Source organism: Terrapene carolina, unplaced genomic scaffold, assembly GCF_002925995.2.
Source record: "Terrapene carolina triunguis isolate 2854851 unplaced genomic scaffold, T_m_triunguis-2.0 Scaffold234, whole genome shotgun sequence".
Lineage (NCBI taxonomy): Eukaryota > Metazoa > Chordata > Testudines > Emydidae > Terrapene > Terrapene triunguis.
In genome coordinates, this window is record NW_020664585.1 from 7,779,699 (window position 1) to 7,799,228 (window position 19,530).

The 19,530-nt window shown below is 36.9% G+C and overlaps 1 protein-coding gene across 1 annotated transcript in view; it reads right to left on the reverse strand.

Annotated features, from left to right (window-relative positions):
• The window catches only part of MPHOSPH9 (M-phase phosphoprotein 9), a 41,110-nt gene continuing 21,580 nt past the window's right edge, over positions 1-19,530 (reverse strand). The window contains exons 9-23 of the mRNA XM_029912653.1: positions 18,926-19,380; positions 17,573-17,731; positions 17,400-17,487; positions 16,182-16,397; positions 13,434-13,481; positions 12,807-12,871; positions 9,091-9,192; positions 7,578-7,715; positions 6,576-6,751; positions 5,463-5,627; positions 4,991-5,111; positions 4,002-4,105; positions 2,777-3,027; positions 2,185-2,253; positions 1-714 (exon numbers count right to left, since the gene is read on the reverse strand). Coding sequence (XP_029768513.1) covers positions 613-714; positions 2,185-2,253; positions 2,777-3,027; positions 4,002-4,105; positions 4,991-5,111; positions 5,463-5,627; positions 6,576-6,751; positions 7,578-7,715; positions 9,091-9,192; positions 12,807-12,871; positions 13,434-13,481; positions 16,182-16,397; positions 17,400-17,487; positions 17,573-17,731; positions 18,926-19,380 — 2,259 coding nt within the window. The 3' untranslated portion in view covers positions 1-612. The remainder of the gene's footprint in view (positions 715-2,184; positions 2,254-2,776; positions 3,028-4,001; positions 4,106-4,990; positions 5,112-5,462; positions 5,628-6,575; positions 6,752-7,577; positions 7,716-9,090; positions 9,193-12,806; positions 12,872-13,433; positions 13,482-16,181; positions 16,398-17,399; positions 17,488-17,572; positions 17,732-18,925; positions 19,381-19,530) is intronic.

Sequence of the window (19,530 nt, forward strand, 5' to 3'; positions counted from 1 at the left end):
ATTCAGTGTGTATAACTACTTTCTATGCATTTATACAAATGGATATTTAATAGAATTCCAGTTTGCAGATATGCATTTATTTAAGATGTGTCACAATAACAGCAAATTAAAAACCAAGCTACAATATTTTAAATAAAAGGTGTTTACCATATGCTTGTAGTTATAGTCACCACAGAAGCTGTGTTGCTTTCTGCATAATATAAAAGTTCAAAATGTCATAGTACCTATTATTTACAATGTAGCTATTCATCTCTATAAAAATGGTGAGCAAAACGAACTGCAAAAGGATTACAACATGATTTTGTTCAGAAAACAAGCTGCCTCAGTTTACCTTCCTTATTATAAACTGAATTCTTATACACTATTTAAAAATAATTCACATTCTTAAAAAATAGTAAAATACACGATTAACATTGATTTCTCAAGTGTAAGAAAATATGTTTAAATATATGTGGCTATTTGAAGTACAAAATATTGCTGTGTGTAAAGGATAACATGGTTGTAAAACTACTGTTGAGGGTTTACAAAAATACAAAACAATTTGCATTTGCTGAGTGCGTAATTATACATTAGTGCAAACAAAAGCATATCTGAATTTAATAGATACACGTCTCAAAGATTTGCAGAGGTACGTAAAACATGAAATCTTTTCAGTGTCATACGGATTGAGCCCAAATCTCTATTAATCCTTTCCAAGCGATCTTCCAAGGCTTCCTAAAGAAAACATTTGAAAAAGATAATATATTCAATACCATACAGTTATAAACAATGGTCTTCTATAATTAATATGTTGGTACTGTCCCCATTTTCCGTCAGTGTCTTTTCTGATGCATTAACAGCTTTCCACTAACACCAGGACATTTGTCTACCTGAGTATGTACTCAGGCAGCTAGCCTGCACTGAAGTCTGTGCTGCCACATCTTCACTACTATTGTTCCTTGTGCAAGCTAGATTAAAGCTAGTATGCGTGTGTCTACCTGAGCTACCACTATACCTTCATTTGTTGTGTAGATATACAGTAGAACCTCAGAGTTACGAACACCAGAGTTACAAACTGACCAGTCAACTACACACCTCATTTGGAACCAGAAGTATGCAAATCAGGCAGCAGCAGAGAGAGAAAGACACACACAGACTAACACAAAAGCAAATACAGTACAGTACTCTGTTAAACATAAACTACTAAAAAAAAGGGGGGGGGGGAAGGTAGCAGCCTTTTTCTTCTGCATAGTAAAGCTTCAAAGCTGTACTAAGTCAATGTTCACTTGTAAACTTTTGGAAGAACAACCATAATGTTTTGTTCAGAGTTACGAACAACCTCCATTCCCAAGGTGTTCATAACTGAGGTTCTACTGTATTCTAACTCAGTGGTTTACAACCTTGGGTCCATGGACTATGTCTAAGGATTCTGCGAAAGGTTGTCGTTGCCATAGAACAGTGGTTTTTCAACTTGTGGTCCGCAGAGCTGTGGGGGTCCACAGACTATGTCTAAGATTTCTAAAGGGGTCCACACCTCCATTCAAAATATTTAGGGGTCTACAAATGAAAAACGGTTGAAAACCACTGCTCTAACTTACAACAACTTTACATATCAGTAGTTCTAAGTGATTTTAACTGAATCTGATTTACACCCTATCATTTCTTAATTTGGTCCTGAGACATGACGATAACTGGCAAACAATTTCCATAAAAGCTAAAGATTCAAACCAATTCATGGGCAGTGTAGAGTGGTATGGAAAAGCTCCTGTTACAATCCACTAAACCAGGGGTCGGCAACCTTTCAGAAGTGGTGTGCCGAGTCTTCATTTTTTCACTCCAATTTAAGGTTTCGCGTGCCAGTAATACATTTTAACGTTTTTAGAAGGCCTCTTTCTATAAGTCTATAATATATAACTAAACTATTGTTGTATGTAAAGTAAATAAGGTTTTTTAAATGTTTAAGAAGCTTAATTTAAAATTAAATAAAAATGCAGAGCCCCCCTAGACCAGTGGCCAGGACCCGGGCAGTGTGAGTGCCACTGAAAATCAGCTCGCGTGCCGCCTTCGGCACGAGTGCCATAGGTTGCCTACCCCTGCACTAAACCATACCTTATTCTGTAGCAAAACAGAGAATACAGATTGAACTTCCAGTATTGGGAGATTAACGGAAAAAATAGTCAGATACACAGAAATAAGTGTTTTCACCTGGTTTAATCTTGCTTGTAAGGTTGTTCTTCCCCCACTACCAGGTATTCGACTCAATGCAGCCTCAATCTAGTAACACACAAAATATCGCAGCTATAAATTCAAGAGCCAGTATAAACCTGCCTAATCTTTAATCTGCAAGAAAGTCAGGGATAGGTTAGAGATATATGTGCAGTGTAGTTGTTTAGATATTGTAATTATTACTATGTAATTATATGTACTTCTGCCCACCCTCACAAACATCCCTTTGAAGAAGACAGCACTCTAATTAGGTGCTAGAATGGTTTAATGCACAAACCTTTCATCTCTGAAAGGCTAGTTTAAATCTTGGCTTGTTGCAAAATAAATTCACCTCAGACCCTCTATCCCCATTTGTCTGCATCTCAATTGCAGAATATGACTTTGCTTAGAAGAGTCAAAGGACTGGAGTATCTGAAGTTTACTGTGCAAGGAAGATGCTGCACCATCAGAACAACTCTGGGAACTTTGTATTGGTTTGAGCCAGGCATAGTGCAGCTATATGGCTGTCTCACTAGCCTCTCTCTTATACAAATGCATTTATTCATAAAATTAGAAGAAAAATGGTTTTTACCTGTTGCTTTTCTTGTGTGAGTTCATCAAAATGTCTCTCAATTTCAGCCAATGTCTTAATTCCTGATGTATACTTGAAATCAACATCATAAGGTACTACTGGTGGAGGAATACTTTGTTCATTTTTGTGCGGTATATTCCTCTCTTCCCAGGCAGAAGCCACAGTTCCTTTCTTCATTCCAGTGTGCAAAGATTCAGTGCAAGAACTATGTTTAACACAGCTGTCAATGCCTTTACCTGAATGTTGCCTTCCTATGAAAAGATGAAAGTGCTGTTTATTTTTTTTAATTCCCCTTTTTTTATATATATATAAAATGTATTATACATAACAGAACATAAAGTGAACCATAGGAAAAGCAATGAATCACTGTGATTCTGTAGGACACAAACAGACAAAGGCATGAAAATTCACACTTGACGCTTTCACTACAAACATACTAATGTATTTAATTATGCCTCATGATATCAGAATTATCTCAAGATGAAGCTAAACTTGGGAAGAAGTTATGTAATATTGATTAGTTGCTGTTGATGACTGAAGACCTTAGTAATCTCAGATTTACAACAAAATAATTTTCTACAATATTAAACCAGAATATTTAATATAGGTAATGAAAAATATTTCACTGTAGCTTCAGACTGCTCTTTATATTATAGTTAAAGAATTAAAAACATGATTGAATATTAAAAATATTAAAAATTTAAAATATAATATAAAATGCCATACATTCAGTATTTTAATGAAAATGTGGTTAAAATAATGTTTTCATCCAACTATTTAAAAAAATTAAATTAACTAGCTTTATTATTATAATTACCCTTCACTATTTGTATGCAACACTTAGTAACAGAACCTTCATTAAGAATATTGAATACACACAATGACATGGTTCTTCGTAATATATACATTGCTTAACTAAATTAGAAATTAGGAAATTTATTTCCTTTCTTATTTTTCAGTTGAATTATTTTGTTATTCTATTGTTTGTGCATGTTTGTGGGTGTATAAAAATTAAATATTTACTGTAATAACAGTAATTTTTTACTGCTACAAGCAATATTACTATTGCATTTATTTATTGCAAAATAAAAAGGATAGAGCTTTATCAGAAAAATGTCATGATTCCTCTTATCTAGTCAGTGGAAACTATGTGGAGAAAAAAGAGTTCCCTTTAGGAGGATGAAGAAAAAAAAAAATCACAATTCTGCCCATTCTGACAAATTACCTTCTATATCATCTAGTGAAAGAAACTGGAGTCGTTTTCTTGGATTGCTATGTTGTAACGTAGAGGTAGGAGCAGTTTCCAAATCATCCAGAAGTATATTGAATCTACAGAATGATGAGGGGTGGGGTGTAGAAGAGACAACTACTTGTTAGACTATTTTTTATAATAGGTATTTCTATCTTTTTATACTTTTACATATTAAAAACAATTTCCTCTTCAATGGAAAATGTGATCTCTCTGGATTCTCCTAATTACAACCCCACCTTCAGGTTCTTTGGTTTCCATATATCAAAGGCCTTGAATCATGCAACCTGTTTCTTTCTAAAGGAAGAGGCCTGACTCCCATTCTCAAGAGCACTTTAATGTTACACTTAAGAGTGATGCTGAACTTTCCTTTTCCTCCACCTTACATATGCCTGCCCTGTACCCCACCTCCAGAATCAGAATGCTGCCTCTGCAGCTCTGCCAAACAGGATATCCAGCAAAATATAAAGAAAACCCTTTGTTTCAATAGTAAGTTTAGTCTTCACACAAGTTTCTATGGGGGAGTGAAAAAGAGCTCTAAGTGCTTACTTTCTTTTACCCATTCTTTAAGGCATCACTTGTATCCCTGCATACTGACCCCGATTTCCTTTGTGTTGACATAGGACAATGCCTCTACAGTCTTTTCCCTGTCAATATTATTCCATCAAATACGATATACCTAACACATCACCTTGGTGAATGCTAACTGGGGGGGGATCCAAGGTTATTCTTGCTCTATTTCAAAAAGCAAACTTGACTTCAGATACATGTCCCAGTCATGCAAACCTTTATTTAAGTGACCAGGCCCCTCTCATACGAGTATTTCACATTAAATGTGATAAGACTATTGCCATGAGTAAGAGCTATTCATAAAAAGTATGGGTATGCTGGATCAAGCCCGTAAATTGTGTAACTACTATCAGAAAATAAACCCCGCTCCAAAATTAATATTTACAAATATGTACCTAGTCATTGTGTTTTCGTTTTTGCCAACCAAGTGGCTAAATCCTGGAGACAGGTTTTCTCTTGGAGATCGTTTTGGGCTGTATGTCACTGACACTGGTGCCAGCATTATTTCTCTTCGTGCTGCAGAGAAGAAAAGATTTAAGTGCCTAACACTTTTTCTATTTAAATAGTTTTTCTTAATACAATTTGATCCCCAAGTCTTAAAGAATTATTTTCAAAGTTCTCCATGGAGTACTGTCCATTTAAATCATATAAAGTATGTGTCACACACTGACAAATGATAGTAAGATTACAGCTTTCACATAGTCTGTAACTCATGTACGCAATCCTTTTTTCAGAAAATCCATGATAACAATGTGAGAATCGTAACTTGTAAATTTCCTACCTTCAGCTGTTTGTAACACAACCTAATGTTATTTAAATACACTGCATTTTGAAGTGACACAATAACCTGTACACAAAAATGCTTACTTGGAGTGTTTGCCTTCCTGTTTGAAGGTGGGAGGGATGATGACCTCTGCCCACTAGGTGAGCTATATCTTTTTGGTCTTTGTTGATCTCTGCATTTCTCTGGGGACCGATTGGCACTAAAAGTGCTTTCATTAAATCCAACAGTTTGACGTCGATGTGATGTTTCTGTAAAAAACCAAACATATAAAAATTAACATTTATATTACACAGGATATTAAGGATTCTCCTTCACTCAGTCCCCATGAAACCTACTGTACTCAACCCTGTACTTGTTCCATCTCAGCTGTTTCCCATGTCAGTAGGTTTGTGTTATACTAACCAGCTGTACATGCTTAAATCCTATCCCCACTAGAAATTGAGCAATATTTGACATTCATTGAAGTAAGATGTTAACCTGACCTATGAGAAGAACTGTTCTGCAGCACAGATATAGAAGAGAAGAAATGAATTTAAAGTGAAGGTAAACAGGACAAGTCTGAGCTACTGAGAAATAGCACAGGCTTAATAGAAATGGGAGACAGAAAGCAGGGCAGCACAAGTATCTTGACAGACAGGAGTTAGAACAGGACCTAAGTTTTCAAACCTAGGTGCTTGAATTTAGGCTCCTAAATCCATATTTTTGGCGCCTGAGTAATAAAGGCCTGATGCGAAGAGGTACTAAGCACCTGCAACTCCAGCACGATAGAGGAAGAGATTAAGTCTACTCAGTCATATGATACATGCCAGCTTTCATGCCAACATTTAGACGTTACACTACAACAAAACAAATGTGGGTGCAAAGACAGCAGGAACTTTGTTAATACTCAGTATATATAAATTTCCGCTAGAGAAAGGACATGAACTAGATGAACTAATATGATGCTATAGAGAATTTCTTACATTCCTATTATTTTAAACAAGTCAGCTAGCTTTGTTATTTCAGGTTTTGTTAAGCAAACTACAGAGCATTGTTTTAGGATACACAAAGACTCTTTGCAAAGCTAACAACTATTTTTACCCTGTCACCTGAGCCAGACTAATTCTAATCCTGGGGGGGGCCAGGGGGGAAGGACACAAAAAACGTGATTTTGAGGATGCAAGTCAAGACAAATCCAAGAATATAAATAAATTTACTAGTTGAAGTGTCTTCTTTTTCTGTCTGTGTGCCCCAACTTTTAAATGCTTTTCCCTCTTCAAGTTCTTTAAAGGCTTTCATGATTGGTGTGTCTGGTGGCTCATTTTCTTTTTTTGCCATTACATTTGTTAAAGAGTCTTCTTGCGAAGGGTCCTTTTCAGGAGGAGAATGGTGCCTTAAATAATATATGAAAGCAGCATATGAGGAACCAAGATTTTATACTGTAAGTAGGCTATCCAAATATCAACCGAGAGTTACACTCACATAGAAATGAATGTAATACTTTACAGTTTGTTGGTGCAAAGTATTGGGTCATCTTACAACAATCCAAATGGAAAATTCTTATAAATGTTCTCTATTTCATCCAGAAACCTCTGACTTCTAAATATTAGTTACAGGATGATGTGAACCCCCAAATCTGAGCAATAGTGGAAATGAGTGAAGTTTGGTGAGCTAGAATTTTTGAAACATCAACTCCGTAAAATCTTAAAATCAAATCTACCCTGACAGAGACTGAGGAACGAACAAAGAACAAGGCAAACTACTAAAAAGACAGAGTGAAATCCTCATCAAAACTGAAGTCTGCAGAACCAGCAGAGCTGCAACCAACCATGCCAGTGCAATTCTGACAGAGAACTCCTTTGCTGACCAAGGAACTGAAGTAGAATACTTCCGAGGGCATAAAGGCAATGGCAGTTGGTCAGTGAACAAGACGTACCTATGAGGTCTCTTCAAGGGCAAAAGACCTTTGAGAGCTAAGAAAGTCTCTGCTTGTTTCACACTAGATTAGTAGGTTCTTTCAAAACATGCACAGCACTTCAGGCAATGGATAAATACTTTAGACTTTAGTAAATAAATACAAGCACAAAACTCAAGAACAGTCAATTTTAGAGAAAATTATTTCTAAAATCAGAAATTGCATAGATATTTCTTAGATTACAACTGCTCTGATTCTCCACTAGATCAGAGTGGAGGGTGGAGGTTACAGGAAGCTAGCTTACCTAGAAGGAATGTAGGTTTCCTCCAGTCTATTATCCATAATGCTCTCTTGATTTTCTAAAGGTTGGCCTGTGAAGATTGAATACTCTGCTCCTGGTATCAACCACTTCCGTCTGTTTACATCAGAAGTTGTCAGCTTGCTATTGGAGTGAAAAGCTTCAGGATTATGAAATGCTTGAAGTTTTGGTTTTGAAATTAAAAAACAAAACAAATAGCACTTATACTAGCCAAAGAGAGAAAGCACCTTACATTCCAAGACACAATTACAAATTTGTAAATATTTGGAGAAATAAGTACCTTTTTAAAAAGTGAGTGTTTTAATTAAAAGAACACACACACTCAAATTTCAGTAATTATTTATAATGCATTTTTAGAAGGCAGTATTTTCCACAGATCTATACTTCTATACAGAAACACTTGCTTTTCTGACTTCAAATGCCAGATACCAAGTTGGCTTCTTCGCAAAGATTTTGAATGAATTATACAAAACTAAGATATAATTGTACCCAAGATGAAGCTGTTGGTTTAAAGCCTCCAACTCTTTACTTCTCTTTTGTCTCATCCTATATATTTCTTAAAAAGAAAGAGCACAACTGATAATACAGAGGAGTGTTGAATACAGAGGCCACCGACTATTTTCAATTGAACAACTACAGAATAGAAATACCAAAAAAAAAGTGATTTTATATATAGATTCACTAAAAAGCACACAAAAATTAGAATAACAGCGTATCATTCACACAATACCAAGAACAATAATTATATTTCTTTAAATCTATCCTGCTGTTTGTTTAAATGGAATGATGCTCTTTCTGTGTGTGCTATCAGTTTATAAGGCCTGATTTCATCCCCAGTTCTACACTGGCTTCAGCAAATTGCACCTCTTCCCTACACCAGTGGGGGCAAATCTGTCTCATAACATTTAAGTCTTTCCATTTTTCCTATTTTGGAGGCATCCCTCTCAGTTGCTAATTGGTACATTTCTGAAGTTCCTTAATAGAAGGTAAAACTTTTGAGGCATGCTTTATACATCAAAGGAGCAAAGCAGGCACACCCCAGTTTTGCCCCTCTTCTAGCAAAATTTACACTCTAATTTCCACATAATCTAAGTGACATTTGTAAAATTTTATTTTAAAAATTTAAAAAGTCACATACACCTTTCTGATTCAAAGTATTAAAGGTACAATGACATGGAGCAATTGCAGGTTCAGTTCTTATACTTCCTACTGTGTACCTTTACTCACAAGGGTAATCTCTACTCATTTAAGTAATCCCAGTGAAGTAATTGAAACTACTTATGAGAGTAAGGATTATACAGGTAAAGCTTGCAAAACTGGACGCCCATATTTTTTATTTGATCTTTTAATCGTTTCCTGGCATATAATATGCTGGATTATGTAGTATGTCTTTCAACTGCTACAGTCTACTGTTAGATAACCCATTTTTAGCCAAAACAGAAAAACTTCTCAATAAAACACATCACCCACCTTTTCACATGATAGAATATTCACTTACTTGGCATGAGATGTTCTTAAATGACTTTCAGTAATATGACGGAGTTTCAACATATTTTCATGTTCTACCTGCTTGATCTGAGCTTCAAGTTTTGAAATTGTTCTAATGCAGAAGTAATGAAGACATATTACAAGCAGGTTTAAAAGAAGTTTAAGATAGTGTTGTTAGATCTTACACAGTATTAAAATATAGGGATTTTTTTAATATATGTCCTTGGTGGAGTTTAGGTGGAAAAAGTGTAACCAGTATGTGAAAATACTTCATTGTATCTGATTCCAAGCTCTGTCAAATCAGAAGTTAAACAACATGGATGGAGGGCAAGAAAAAATATGTTGCTGTGGAATAATTCCATTGAAGTGTAAAACCATTTAAAAATACTAATGAGGTTACATGGGTTCTATCTGAATGAAATCTATTTTTTAAAATTAGCTTCACCAAAAGGAAGAAAAAAAAAAATCTCTTTTCCTCCTTGAAAAGGTGGATTTCTGTAAAAAAGCTCCCCCATTCTGGATTTAATGGGCTGATCTTATCTCACATGTCACTCAGGTAACTCACCCAGCCTGCTGTTCAGACTTTTCACATCATAACGCTCCCCTCCCCCACCACAGAGTAGCCCACACCTTCAATTAATCAAACCTTTGCAAGAATTCTGTTAAACCTGCAATCAGAATTAAAGTGAAAAACCCCAAACCTGGTGGGCTTCTAGATTGGGGACTGTGACACAGACATGCCCAGGCAGGTATATTACCTCTGTGTCCAACCATTTCTCAATATTTCATCAAAGAGGTTGTGTGTGGTCTTGGCTGAAACCTAGGAACTAGCTGATTGTCATGGCTGCTGTGAGATGTTTGTAAGGGAAATAACTTAAGAGATATGTAAAATGCAGAATATTAGGTTTAAAAACTGTTGTCACTTGAGGCGAGGCAGGTCTCGGAGCTAACTCAATCAACATTGGGAACAATAGACATCTGTGAAGCCAGCCCTATGGTTACTATCTGGACCAGGTGCACGCTTGAGGAGTTAAAGTCAAAAGAACTCCAGGAAAAGTCTCTGAATAAGGGAATCCCCTGGGGAAAGGGCACAGGATTTGTTCTATTACAGAGGAAATAACTCCCACTTCTGCTGGCAGTGTCTCATTAAAGGTGGATCGTAGCTTTCTGAACTGGACAAACATGGCCAGGACTGACCACTGAGTGAGCAATACCATATTAGACAGGAAAGTAACTTGTTAATAAGTATAAACTATAGATTTTGTATACGTTTTTCTTTTACTTGTATCCTTATGTTTCCAAACCTTTATACTTGCTTTTATTTGACTCTCTATCTCAAACTCTGTTAGACGTAAAAACCAAACTGAATTTTATTTAAGTCCTTTGTGCTAAGGAGAATGGTGAATTGAGGTGCACTGCTTCCATGGAGGCCACGGATCAGTGTAGACTGTGAGTTTCCAGTCAATAAAGGGTTGGGCACTCAAGTGTATCAAAGTGGGGTGTGTGAAATTGCTAGCTTGCATTGGGAGAGGGGCTTGTAGAGCCCAGAGCAGAAGGCTTGTGTTGCCAACAGCTGGTAGTTGGGGAGGCTTTCCTAAAATCTAGGGCAGGAGTGGCCAATCTGTGGCTCCGGAGCCGCATGTGGCTCTTCAGAAGTTAATATGCGGCTCCTTCAATAGGCGCTGACTCCGGGCTGGAGCTACAGATGTCAACTTTCCAATGTGCCGGAGGGTGCTCACTGATCAACCCCTGGCTCTGCACCAGGCCCTGCCTCCACTCCACCCCTTCCTCCAAGACCCCCACCCCTTCCTGCCCCCTTCCCAGAGCCTGCCACGCCCTCGCTCCCCCCGTTCCCCTCCCCCCCCCAAGCCTCCCGCACACTGTGAAACAGCTGATCATGGCGAGTGGGAGGTACGGGGAGGTGCTGATTGTTGGGGCTGCCGGCGGGCAGGAGACACGGGGGGGAAATGGGAGCTGATGGAGGGGCTGCTGATGTATTACTGTGTCTCTTTGGCAACGTACATTGGTAAATTCTGGCTCCTTCTCAAGCTCAGGTTGGCCACTCCTGGTCTAGGGGGCAAAAGACAAGGCTTTCTCATGCTGTAAGAAGGTGATAGTGATCCACCTCAGTCACTGGGATCCATCACAGAAATACAGTTTTCAGATAGGAAAACAAAATATCCTTTTCCATTAAGGTGGCCCCCAATCTGGAATGGTCTATGCCCCAGCAGTTCACAGAACCAGATGAGAGAAACAGACAATGCAAAAGAAATACTAGACTGAACTGCCCCTGACTCCTGCTCTCAGAACATAGCATACAAGTATGGCAAAGGCACCTCAATCTTCACAACAATGCCTAAAAAAAAAATTGTAGATACTGGTCATTTACCTGGCATCTACGTTTCTTTTAGACAGGTGGACACCATGTCAGCTTGGGATGTCTCTACACCCTTTCTGGTCTTAAAAACTCTCAAATGCTTAATAATGTATACTTTCTTGATTGAGGAGTAAATTCAAAGCCTAAGCAGGAGGCCTTCTTCCCTCCCCTTTTTTTTTGGGGGGGGGGGGAGAACAAAATAAATAAGGATTTTGGCTTCCTTAAAATCCTGTGAATTATACAAATATATAAAAGGGCCAGGACAACACCCAAAATGGTCCCAAATTCTCTCTTTGGCTAGACTGGCTTTAGACAAAGCAATAGAAGGTTAATGGCTTAGTAGCAATGAAATCTAGAATTGACTAGGAGATGAAACTGGTGACCATCCTAAGAATAACACTGAAAAACAACAAACAAAAATGTACATGAAAAATTGTAATTTCCCCATCTCTCCTGATCTTTCTGACTTAGGAACAGCGAGACTCCAGATGCTCAGATGAACATGGGGAGGGAAGGGATGACAGCACATACCCACAAAAGAGAAACAGTGAGTCATATACCAAGAGAAGTCAGCTCAAAGAAATCCTGTGCGGCCTATACTAGAGCTTTTCCAGAGTAAAGTCCCTCTTCCCCTGCCGGCCGCCCTGAATGCTCTGTTTAGCAGGCTTGCAAGAGAACTGTTGAGAAATATGAGACAAAGACTTTCAGCAGTCGGTAGCCGTGCACAATACTGGCTGGACTTTGGCCCTGACATTCATCCCTTGATGGTCATGAGTCCTGCCTGATGCATATCCAGAAAGTGTAAATTCAATGGATTGCGGTTCTCTCAGCCAGGAGAGAGGTCTAGATAGCAGGAGGGACAGCCATAGGAGGTATTATTCCTGCTCTATACATGGAACACCTTCCTGTCCTTTATTTGTGCCTAGGTGCAATAATCTTGAACAGCAAATTCCTGTCAGCATCCACATTAGTGAAAACCATATCAAAGACTGGTTAGCTGAAGATGAGGGCTTTTGAGGAGAGAACTCTGGCATGAAAAGCTTGACCAGTGGATTGGCTGAACTGAATGACAACAGAAAGAGGAGACGCAACCCATTCATTCCAGATTGGGAGGAGGTCCTAATGAGGAAAAAAATGTTTAAAGTGTTGTAAAATAAGTAGGCTCTTATAATTTGTGCAACGTAACATAAAATTATTCAATATCTGTACAAAGGTGCTTCATTAATTTTTACAAATTGCAACTGGATCTAAAGATCTGCAATAATTTTCATGATCAAGGATTAAATGCTAAATGCATTAAACCTAGATTCACATTATTAAGATAGTACTAAGATACTTTCACATTTTACCTTTTCAAATCAGAAATCTGGGTGTTTGCATCAAGCAATTTATTTTCAGTTGCATTCAATGTATCCTGTAAAATACACAAAGAAAAAAGTAACAAGTGCAGACACTCTAGAAGGGAAAAAATGAGTAACTTCATCTATATTGAAAAATTACAATTTGTATCACCTTTTTATTTGAAAGGGAGTTATGTTAAAACAAAATCCTTAGACTTCAATTTGACTTTGCAATACCCTTGTTGCCTAGGATTAGAATATCATATAAACAATAAGATTTCCTTCTTCATCTGATGGACTCTGAACTCCATGCTCTTCTTCCTTCTATGACATTGCAAACATGCTAGGAAGCCATTCGTTAAAATATATGGATTCATCCCTGTAATCCTTTTTCAAATACTTAAAATATTCAATTAATATGTATTTCTGTGCCATGGTGATATATCTGGGCCTAATACTGTGGCCGTTCAAACTTTTCCCTGCCTTTAGTTCTCTTGATTCAAATATTATCCTCTCACTTATAGTTGGATATCTGGACATTCCAGTACTGTCACTCCTTTACAAATATATATATTAAAACTATACAAAGATTTTTACTCAAAAGTTTTTAAATAAAATTAATCCATGCCTACTTACCTTTACTCTTTCATGTTCTTTTCCAAGAGATTCATATTCTCCCAGAAGCTAAAAGAAAAAAAACTGCAAGTAGTAAAATTAAAACATAATGGAAAACTAAACTCTTATAATCTAACATGCATTTTAATTTCTTTTAAAGTTATTGACCTAAAGCAAAAGTCCAATTACAAAAACTAAGTTTAAGCCATTTAGCTACAAGGAAAATAAGAATTGTAGCATATTTGCTCCCCTGCACTACGCTAAGGCTAGACTGTATATTTCTGATTGTAAATGTAAGGTGCAGACACGTGAAGAAATTGTGACTTAAGAGAGTTAAATTTCTGTCCTTGGCTGCCCATTTGCTTTGGTGGTTTAGTACACCAGTTTGCTATTGGTCTATGTCCAAAGCAGACTATTTCATTCTCTGTGCCAGTGCAGCTGAATGTGGCACACTGGAGGGATAAGCCAACCATTACTTGGCTGCCCGCACCAGCCCACCTGCACATGAGTGGAGGGGAAGAAGAAGTTGCATGAAGGCTGCTTTCCTTCCAACGCTGGGCCCCAGCAAGAGCATACAGAAGTAAGGAGCACCTTATAGCCCCTTACCCTCTGTTTCAATTCATTGTCCCTTGCACTATCTTGACTATTAAGATTTAAATGTAGAATTATTCAAACTGATGAATAGTTTACTTGAGGCAAAAAGTTGAAAACATACTGCCAAATCAGTTATGCCTGAACTTTAGGGTTTGATAAACTTTTGTTTTATGAAGCTTTACGATCTATTGAAAATTTACACACACAAAAAATCCAACGGAAACAGGTTTTCTTAATACACATAGTCCCCTGGAGTATTTGCAATCCAGATAATGTAATATTTGAGTCTGGGCCGTAAAACTGACTAAAGGCTGAATAAAAGTGAAAAATCTTTTAAATGTAAACTGAACAAAATTAATATGGAAAGAATTATGGGCCAGATCCTGCAGACCCAGGAGCTTAACTATGGGAGTCAGAGTTTGCAGGATGTGGACCCAAGTAATTTAACATAGAGCAATCTTCTGACTACAACCACCATGCTGCAAACTATTTTGCACAGAGGCACCTTTGCCTATCTATGGAGCTGCATTAAAGTCAATGGGGCTATGCACAAATGCAGCGTTGCAGAACAATTTGCAAGATTGGGACCAACAACACATGAAAAATATTTAATATAGATCTCCTCATTCACAATGGGTGGAAAGTCACCACTGAGCAGGACGCTTGCAAGAACATCTCCACCATTTAAGACATATTTAAGCACTTAGATCCAGTGCTTTGCTGAGCTGAAGCTTTAAAAAGAGTTTGAGAGGTGTCTTTCACGCTAGAAGAGTATTGCTGAACAATATAAAGAAATTATTTTTGGGAGTGGTTCTTAATCAATTCATGTTTATTGATCAATATAGTTGTCTCTATTCAGGAGTTAGCCCTTTTTATTGCTGACAGCTGTTTTGGTTTTAAATTCACTTTTTTCTTCCAATTCCCAATGGCAGACACACTTTTAAATATTCAGGGCATATGTATAACAGTACACAAACTGGATAAGTCCAGAAAGTCAGATTTTCCCTAGTAGGCTTTATTTCTAAAATACTGGCAGTCCTTTTTGTTTGCACAAATAATGTTAACAGTTTGTTGACTTGTCTAATAATCCTTGTGTGCTTTAGCATTACTCTGCTTGGAGTATGTTAGATTTTTTTTAAATGAATTTTATTTAAAATACAAAATATAAAAACTTCTTATACATGAAATGTCAAGAAAGTAATCAGAAAAAACTACTGAAGAGATAAAAGGAAACAAAATTACTTACCCACCAAAGACGGGATTTTCAAAGATGCTCAATACTGGCTTTGCTCTGCTTCCAGTGAAGTCAATGGTCAAATTTCCCACTGGACTTCAAAAGGAAAGATTTTGGCCAACATAGAGCACTTTTCAGAATCCCATCCTAAAAAGGGAGCTAAAGCGCCCAATATGTTTTCACAGGGCTAATCTGCATTCTGTAAAGACAGATTAATTTTAATATAAAGTAATAATGAAAAAAGTCAGAAAGCAAGGTTCTATTAATTTGGTCTGCAGTTTGACAGAAAATCTGAACAAACCACAAAGGGTTACAATACAGAACGTCAGCTCATCCCCAGTGAATTAAAAAAAAAAGAAAAAAAAAATCAATGAGAAATTTATTCTAAAATTAGTTCAGAAAATGTTACCTTACCAGACACACAGATGGTAAGCTAAGCTAGCACCACTATTTGACTGCTGGAGACAGAAAAGAAACTGAGTAGGTAGAGTCTTTAGAGATCTGTCTCCCTGCTATTGCAAAACAACACCTAGCCATCTGGACTTGAAGGGTATAAATAATACTTAATTTCTCTATAATGTCAGTAAAATGATCTAACAGTTTAAAAAGTAATAAAAATACAAGATAAGTTATACTATACATATTCTTTTATTTTAGTATGGACAATAATAACAAAATATAATCAAATCTGCACTAATGACCAATTTGAGTAAACAATTTTGGTCTCTTAAATAACAATCTTAAAATATCTATTATATTTCTAGTATAATCTTGTTCAACCTTTATTTAACTGACACCTCCACAGGACTGAATTTTCCTGGTCACTTAAGACAGGTTTTGCTGCAGTAAATTTTGAGTGTTATTCCAAAAGCATCTAAGACTTTTACAGTTCATGGAATATTGTGCAGTTGTAAACTATTATTCATTATTTTCTCACTTACATCTTGAAACATTTTATTTTCTTCCTTTAACCTGGCATCTTTGTTATTTGACAGCTTGTAAGCCTTTTCAAATGCTTCTTCTAGATCCTTAAGCCTAGATTTTAGTCGGCTGATAGTGTTATCCTTCTCTTTATGACTTGTGCGCATTTCTTCAATACGTTCTTGCAAAACTTTGGAAGTATTACTGACTGCATAAAAGCGTTCTCTCCAATCTGTCTACAAAACAAAAACAAGGTTCATTAAAACATTTACATAACAGATTTTGTCTCTAAATAGTAAAGTTATAATCTTAAATCTTACAAGAATAGAAAGCAGAAGTTAATTTTTAATAATGCACAGGAACTGAAAAAAAGTTTAAGCTACTTTCTTTAATGCAATGCATTGGACTAAAAAAATAAGATTCAAGAAAAGACACCCAATTTCCATCTTGTAAAAACATTTCTTGTTCTTTAACAAGGAACCAGTTTGCTGTATAGCCATGAAAGAACAGGCCCAGGACTAGCAGGAAAGCTGTGGGTCATGAAAGGAGGATTCGTATATTTTGGCCCAACTGGGCCTTTACAACCTATAGTAGGATAAATATAGGTAAAGGGATAGTTCTTTTTGCCTAACTGCACAAGGAATTTGCCTTATCACCCATGTATAAAATAAGAAAAAGATGTAATTATTTAGCTCCCCCCCCTTTTTTTTGAGAGAGAGAGAGAAAGAAATCAGAAACACGTCTTTAATATTTTATTGGTGAACTTTAGCTCTTGCTAAAATTGGAAGGAAGGTGAGGGGATAGGGTTATTTACAGATAATAAAGTTTAAACATTTACAGAGGTCAAGGTTCTCAACCAAACCCCAAACAGAAATGTTAACAATCAGGGATAAGGAGGATCACATCTGTAGAGCATAGCTTGCCCATCATTCATTGGTAAGGGAGTGTGGGAATAAAATGGCAGAGAGAACTCACATGGTGGCAAAATGTCTTTGCATGAGAACGGGCAGTAGTTGGAGTGGAATGACGCTCAAAAGACAGGGATTTTGTAGATCAAGAGGTTCCAAAGGTGTAGAACTTAGTATCTATGCAAATATGAGCTGGCTGTTCATATTATGAGATATTGGATAAGGCCAACATAACTATCAATTTAATCTATATTTTTAACAGTTGCACACACACTTACCTTTTTACTTAACAAACAACTTTAATTCATGTTACCCACAATATATACTTACCACTTGCATTTCTAGCATATTATTCTTATTTTCAAGGGTTCTCATGCGAGTACTAGCTTCATTGAGAGCAGCATCTAACTGGTCACACCTAGAGGCATAAATTTTTTAAAAATTACCAAAGAATTTATACAATAAAAAAACCCTTTCCCTTATAGTCACAAAACAAATATTACCTATCAACAAGATTTTGATTGATTTTCTTCAGCTCTTCAGATGAAGCAGTTTTATGGCTTGCCTCAAGTTGTTGTTTTAAACTATGGATCTCTGAGTCATAATAAGCTCGTAGATCAGCTATGTGTCGGGCATGTTTTTTCCTCAAGTTCTGCCTAATCCTGATTTTAAAATTAACAACAAAAAATTATTGTTTTTTTCCACATTACTGAATGTAAATCTTACCCTAGTCCACATTACCATCCACTGGCAACCTAACATTAAAACCATTGCCATATTTATTACTACATGGACTTCTCTCACACAGGACTAGCTACTGCTCCTATTGAGGTCAATGGAGAAAGTTGGTTTTACTGAAGCAGGATCAAGCTCTCAGTGCTTGTAAACAAATTCAAGGCTTTTCTTCTCTCTGCCTGCACAGACCAATAGAAGATATGCATGCTAAATTAAAATGGGTGGGGAGAGGAGGGGACAGAAGAAGAACTCCAAAACTACCTCCAAGCTATGATCCCTTAGAAAAGCCACACACACCTTCTATAAACTGGGTCTGCTGGTCTTTGAGGTAAGCAATATAGCTTAAACAGAGGGAGTGAAGGGATATTTGCTTTTCATTGGATAGTGTGGTTCTTTGCTTCTTTTAGCAGGGCAGCGCAAATAAGAATACATATACATTTTATCCCTTGAAATGTTTTATACATATTAATTCTCACATTCACTCTGTGAAATAGGTATTATCATCTCCATTTTATAAATGGTGACAGAGGCACAGAGACATTAGCAGTCAAGTTACCTCCTGTGCAAGCTGTTTAATGTTGTGCATAGGATGAGGTGACAGGATTCTAATGGCTCTCACACCCAGTCGTGTGATGTTGGACAAGTTACTTCACCTCTCTGAACCTCAGTTTTTCCTCGTCTGTAAAATGAGGATAATAGTTCAAAAAAGAACTAGATAAATTCATGGAGGATAGGTCCATCAATGGCTATTAGCCAGGATACGAGAGGCATGATGTCCCTAGCCTCTGTTTGCCAGAAGCTGGGAATGGGTGACAAGGAATGGATCACTTGATGATTACCTGTTCTGTTCATTCCCTCTGGGGCACCTGGCATTGGCCACTGTCAGAAGACAGAATATTGGGCTAGATGGATCTTTGGTCTGACCCAGTATGGCTATTCTTATGTTCTTAGTTACCTCGTAGAGGGTATGCACAAATCTCTATTACCCAAAAAACTTCATTAAGTGACATTCTAGCAGTGTTTTTTTGAGCTAGTCCAACTTCTGCTGAACTTTGTATTTTTAAATTTTATTTTTGTGAAAAAAGGACAATTTAAGTAAGACAAAAGCCAAAAATGCTTACTTTGACAACATCACCGGATCTTCGAAGGATGTCACTGAAATACTATATTCTGGTAAATTGTTGTCACCACATGGAAGCTGGGACTGGATGATCGAAGATGGAGTTAAAGTTAAACTTTCTTCATCCTCAGTGTTGATTAACAGATCATTACTAGTATCAGCATATGGCATCGGAAAAGAACAGCCAATCTTGGTTTCATTTTGGAATGCATTATTTTCCCAGGGGTCCAAATGTAAAACTTCAGTGCTGGAAGTATATTTTGGAGAACCACCTAGTTGAGGTGAAGTTATATTGCTTGTATGTGAAAATGAATCCGTGTCAGAATGACTTGAAAAAGTGGGATCCACTATAGAGTCTGGAGAAAAAGGAGTCTTCTCACAAAGAGTACTGACAAAACAATGTCCTGGATTCTGCTCACCGGGTTTCATGTGCAGTGTTGGATCTAGTGTTAAGACCTATGAAATAAGTAATTAAAATACTAATAAACTATGATTGGATTTTATGAATGAAGAATCATGTAATCCATTAGAAGGAGATACAAATCTACTGCAGAAACTATTAAAAGTAGTATGACAACAATTATTTGGTAGCAATACATAAGGGTA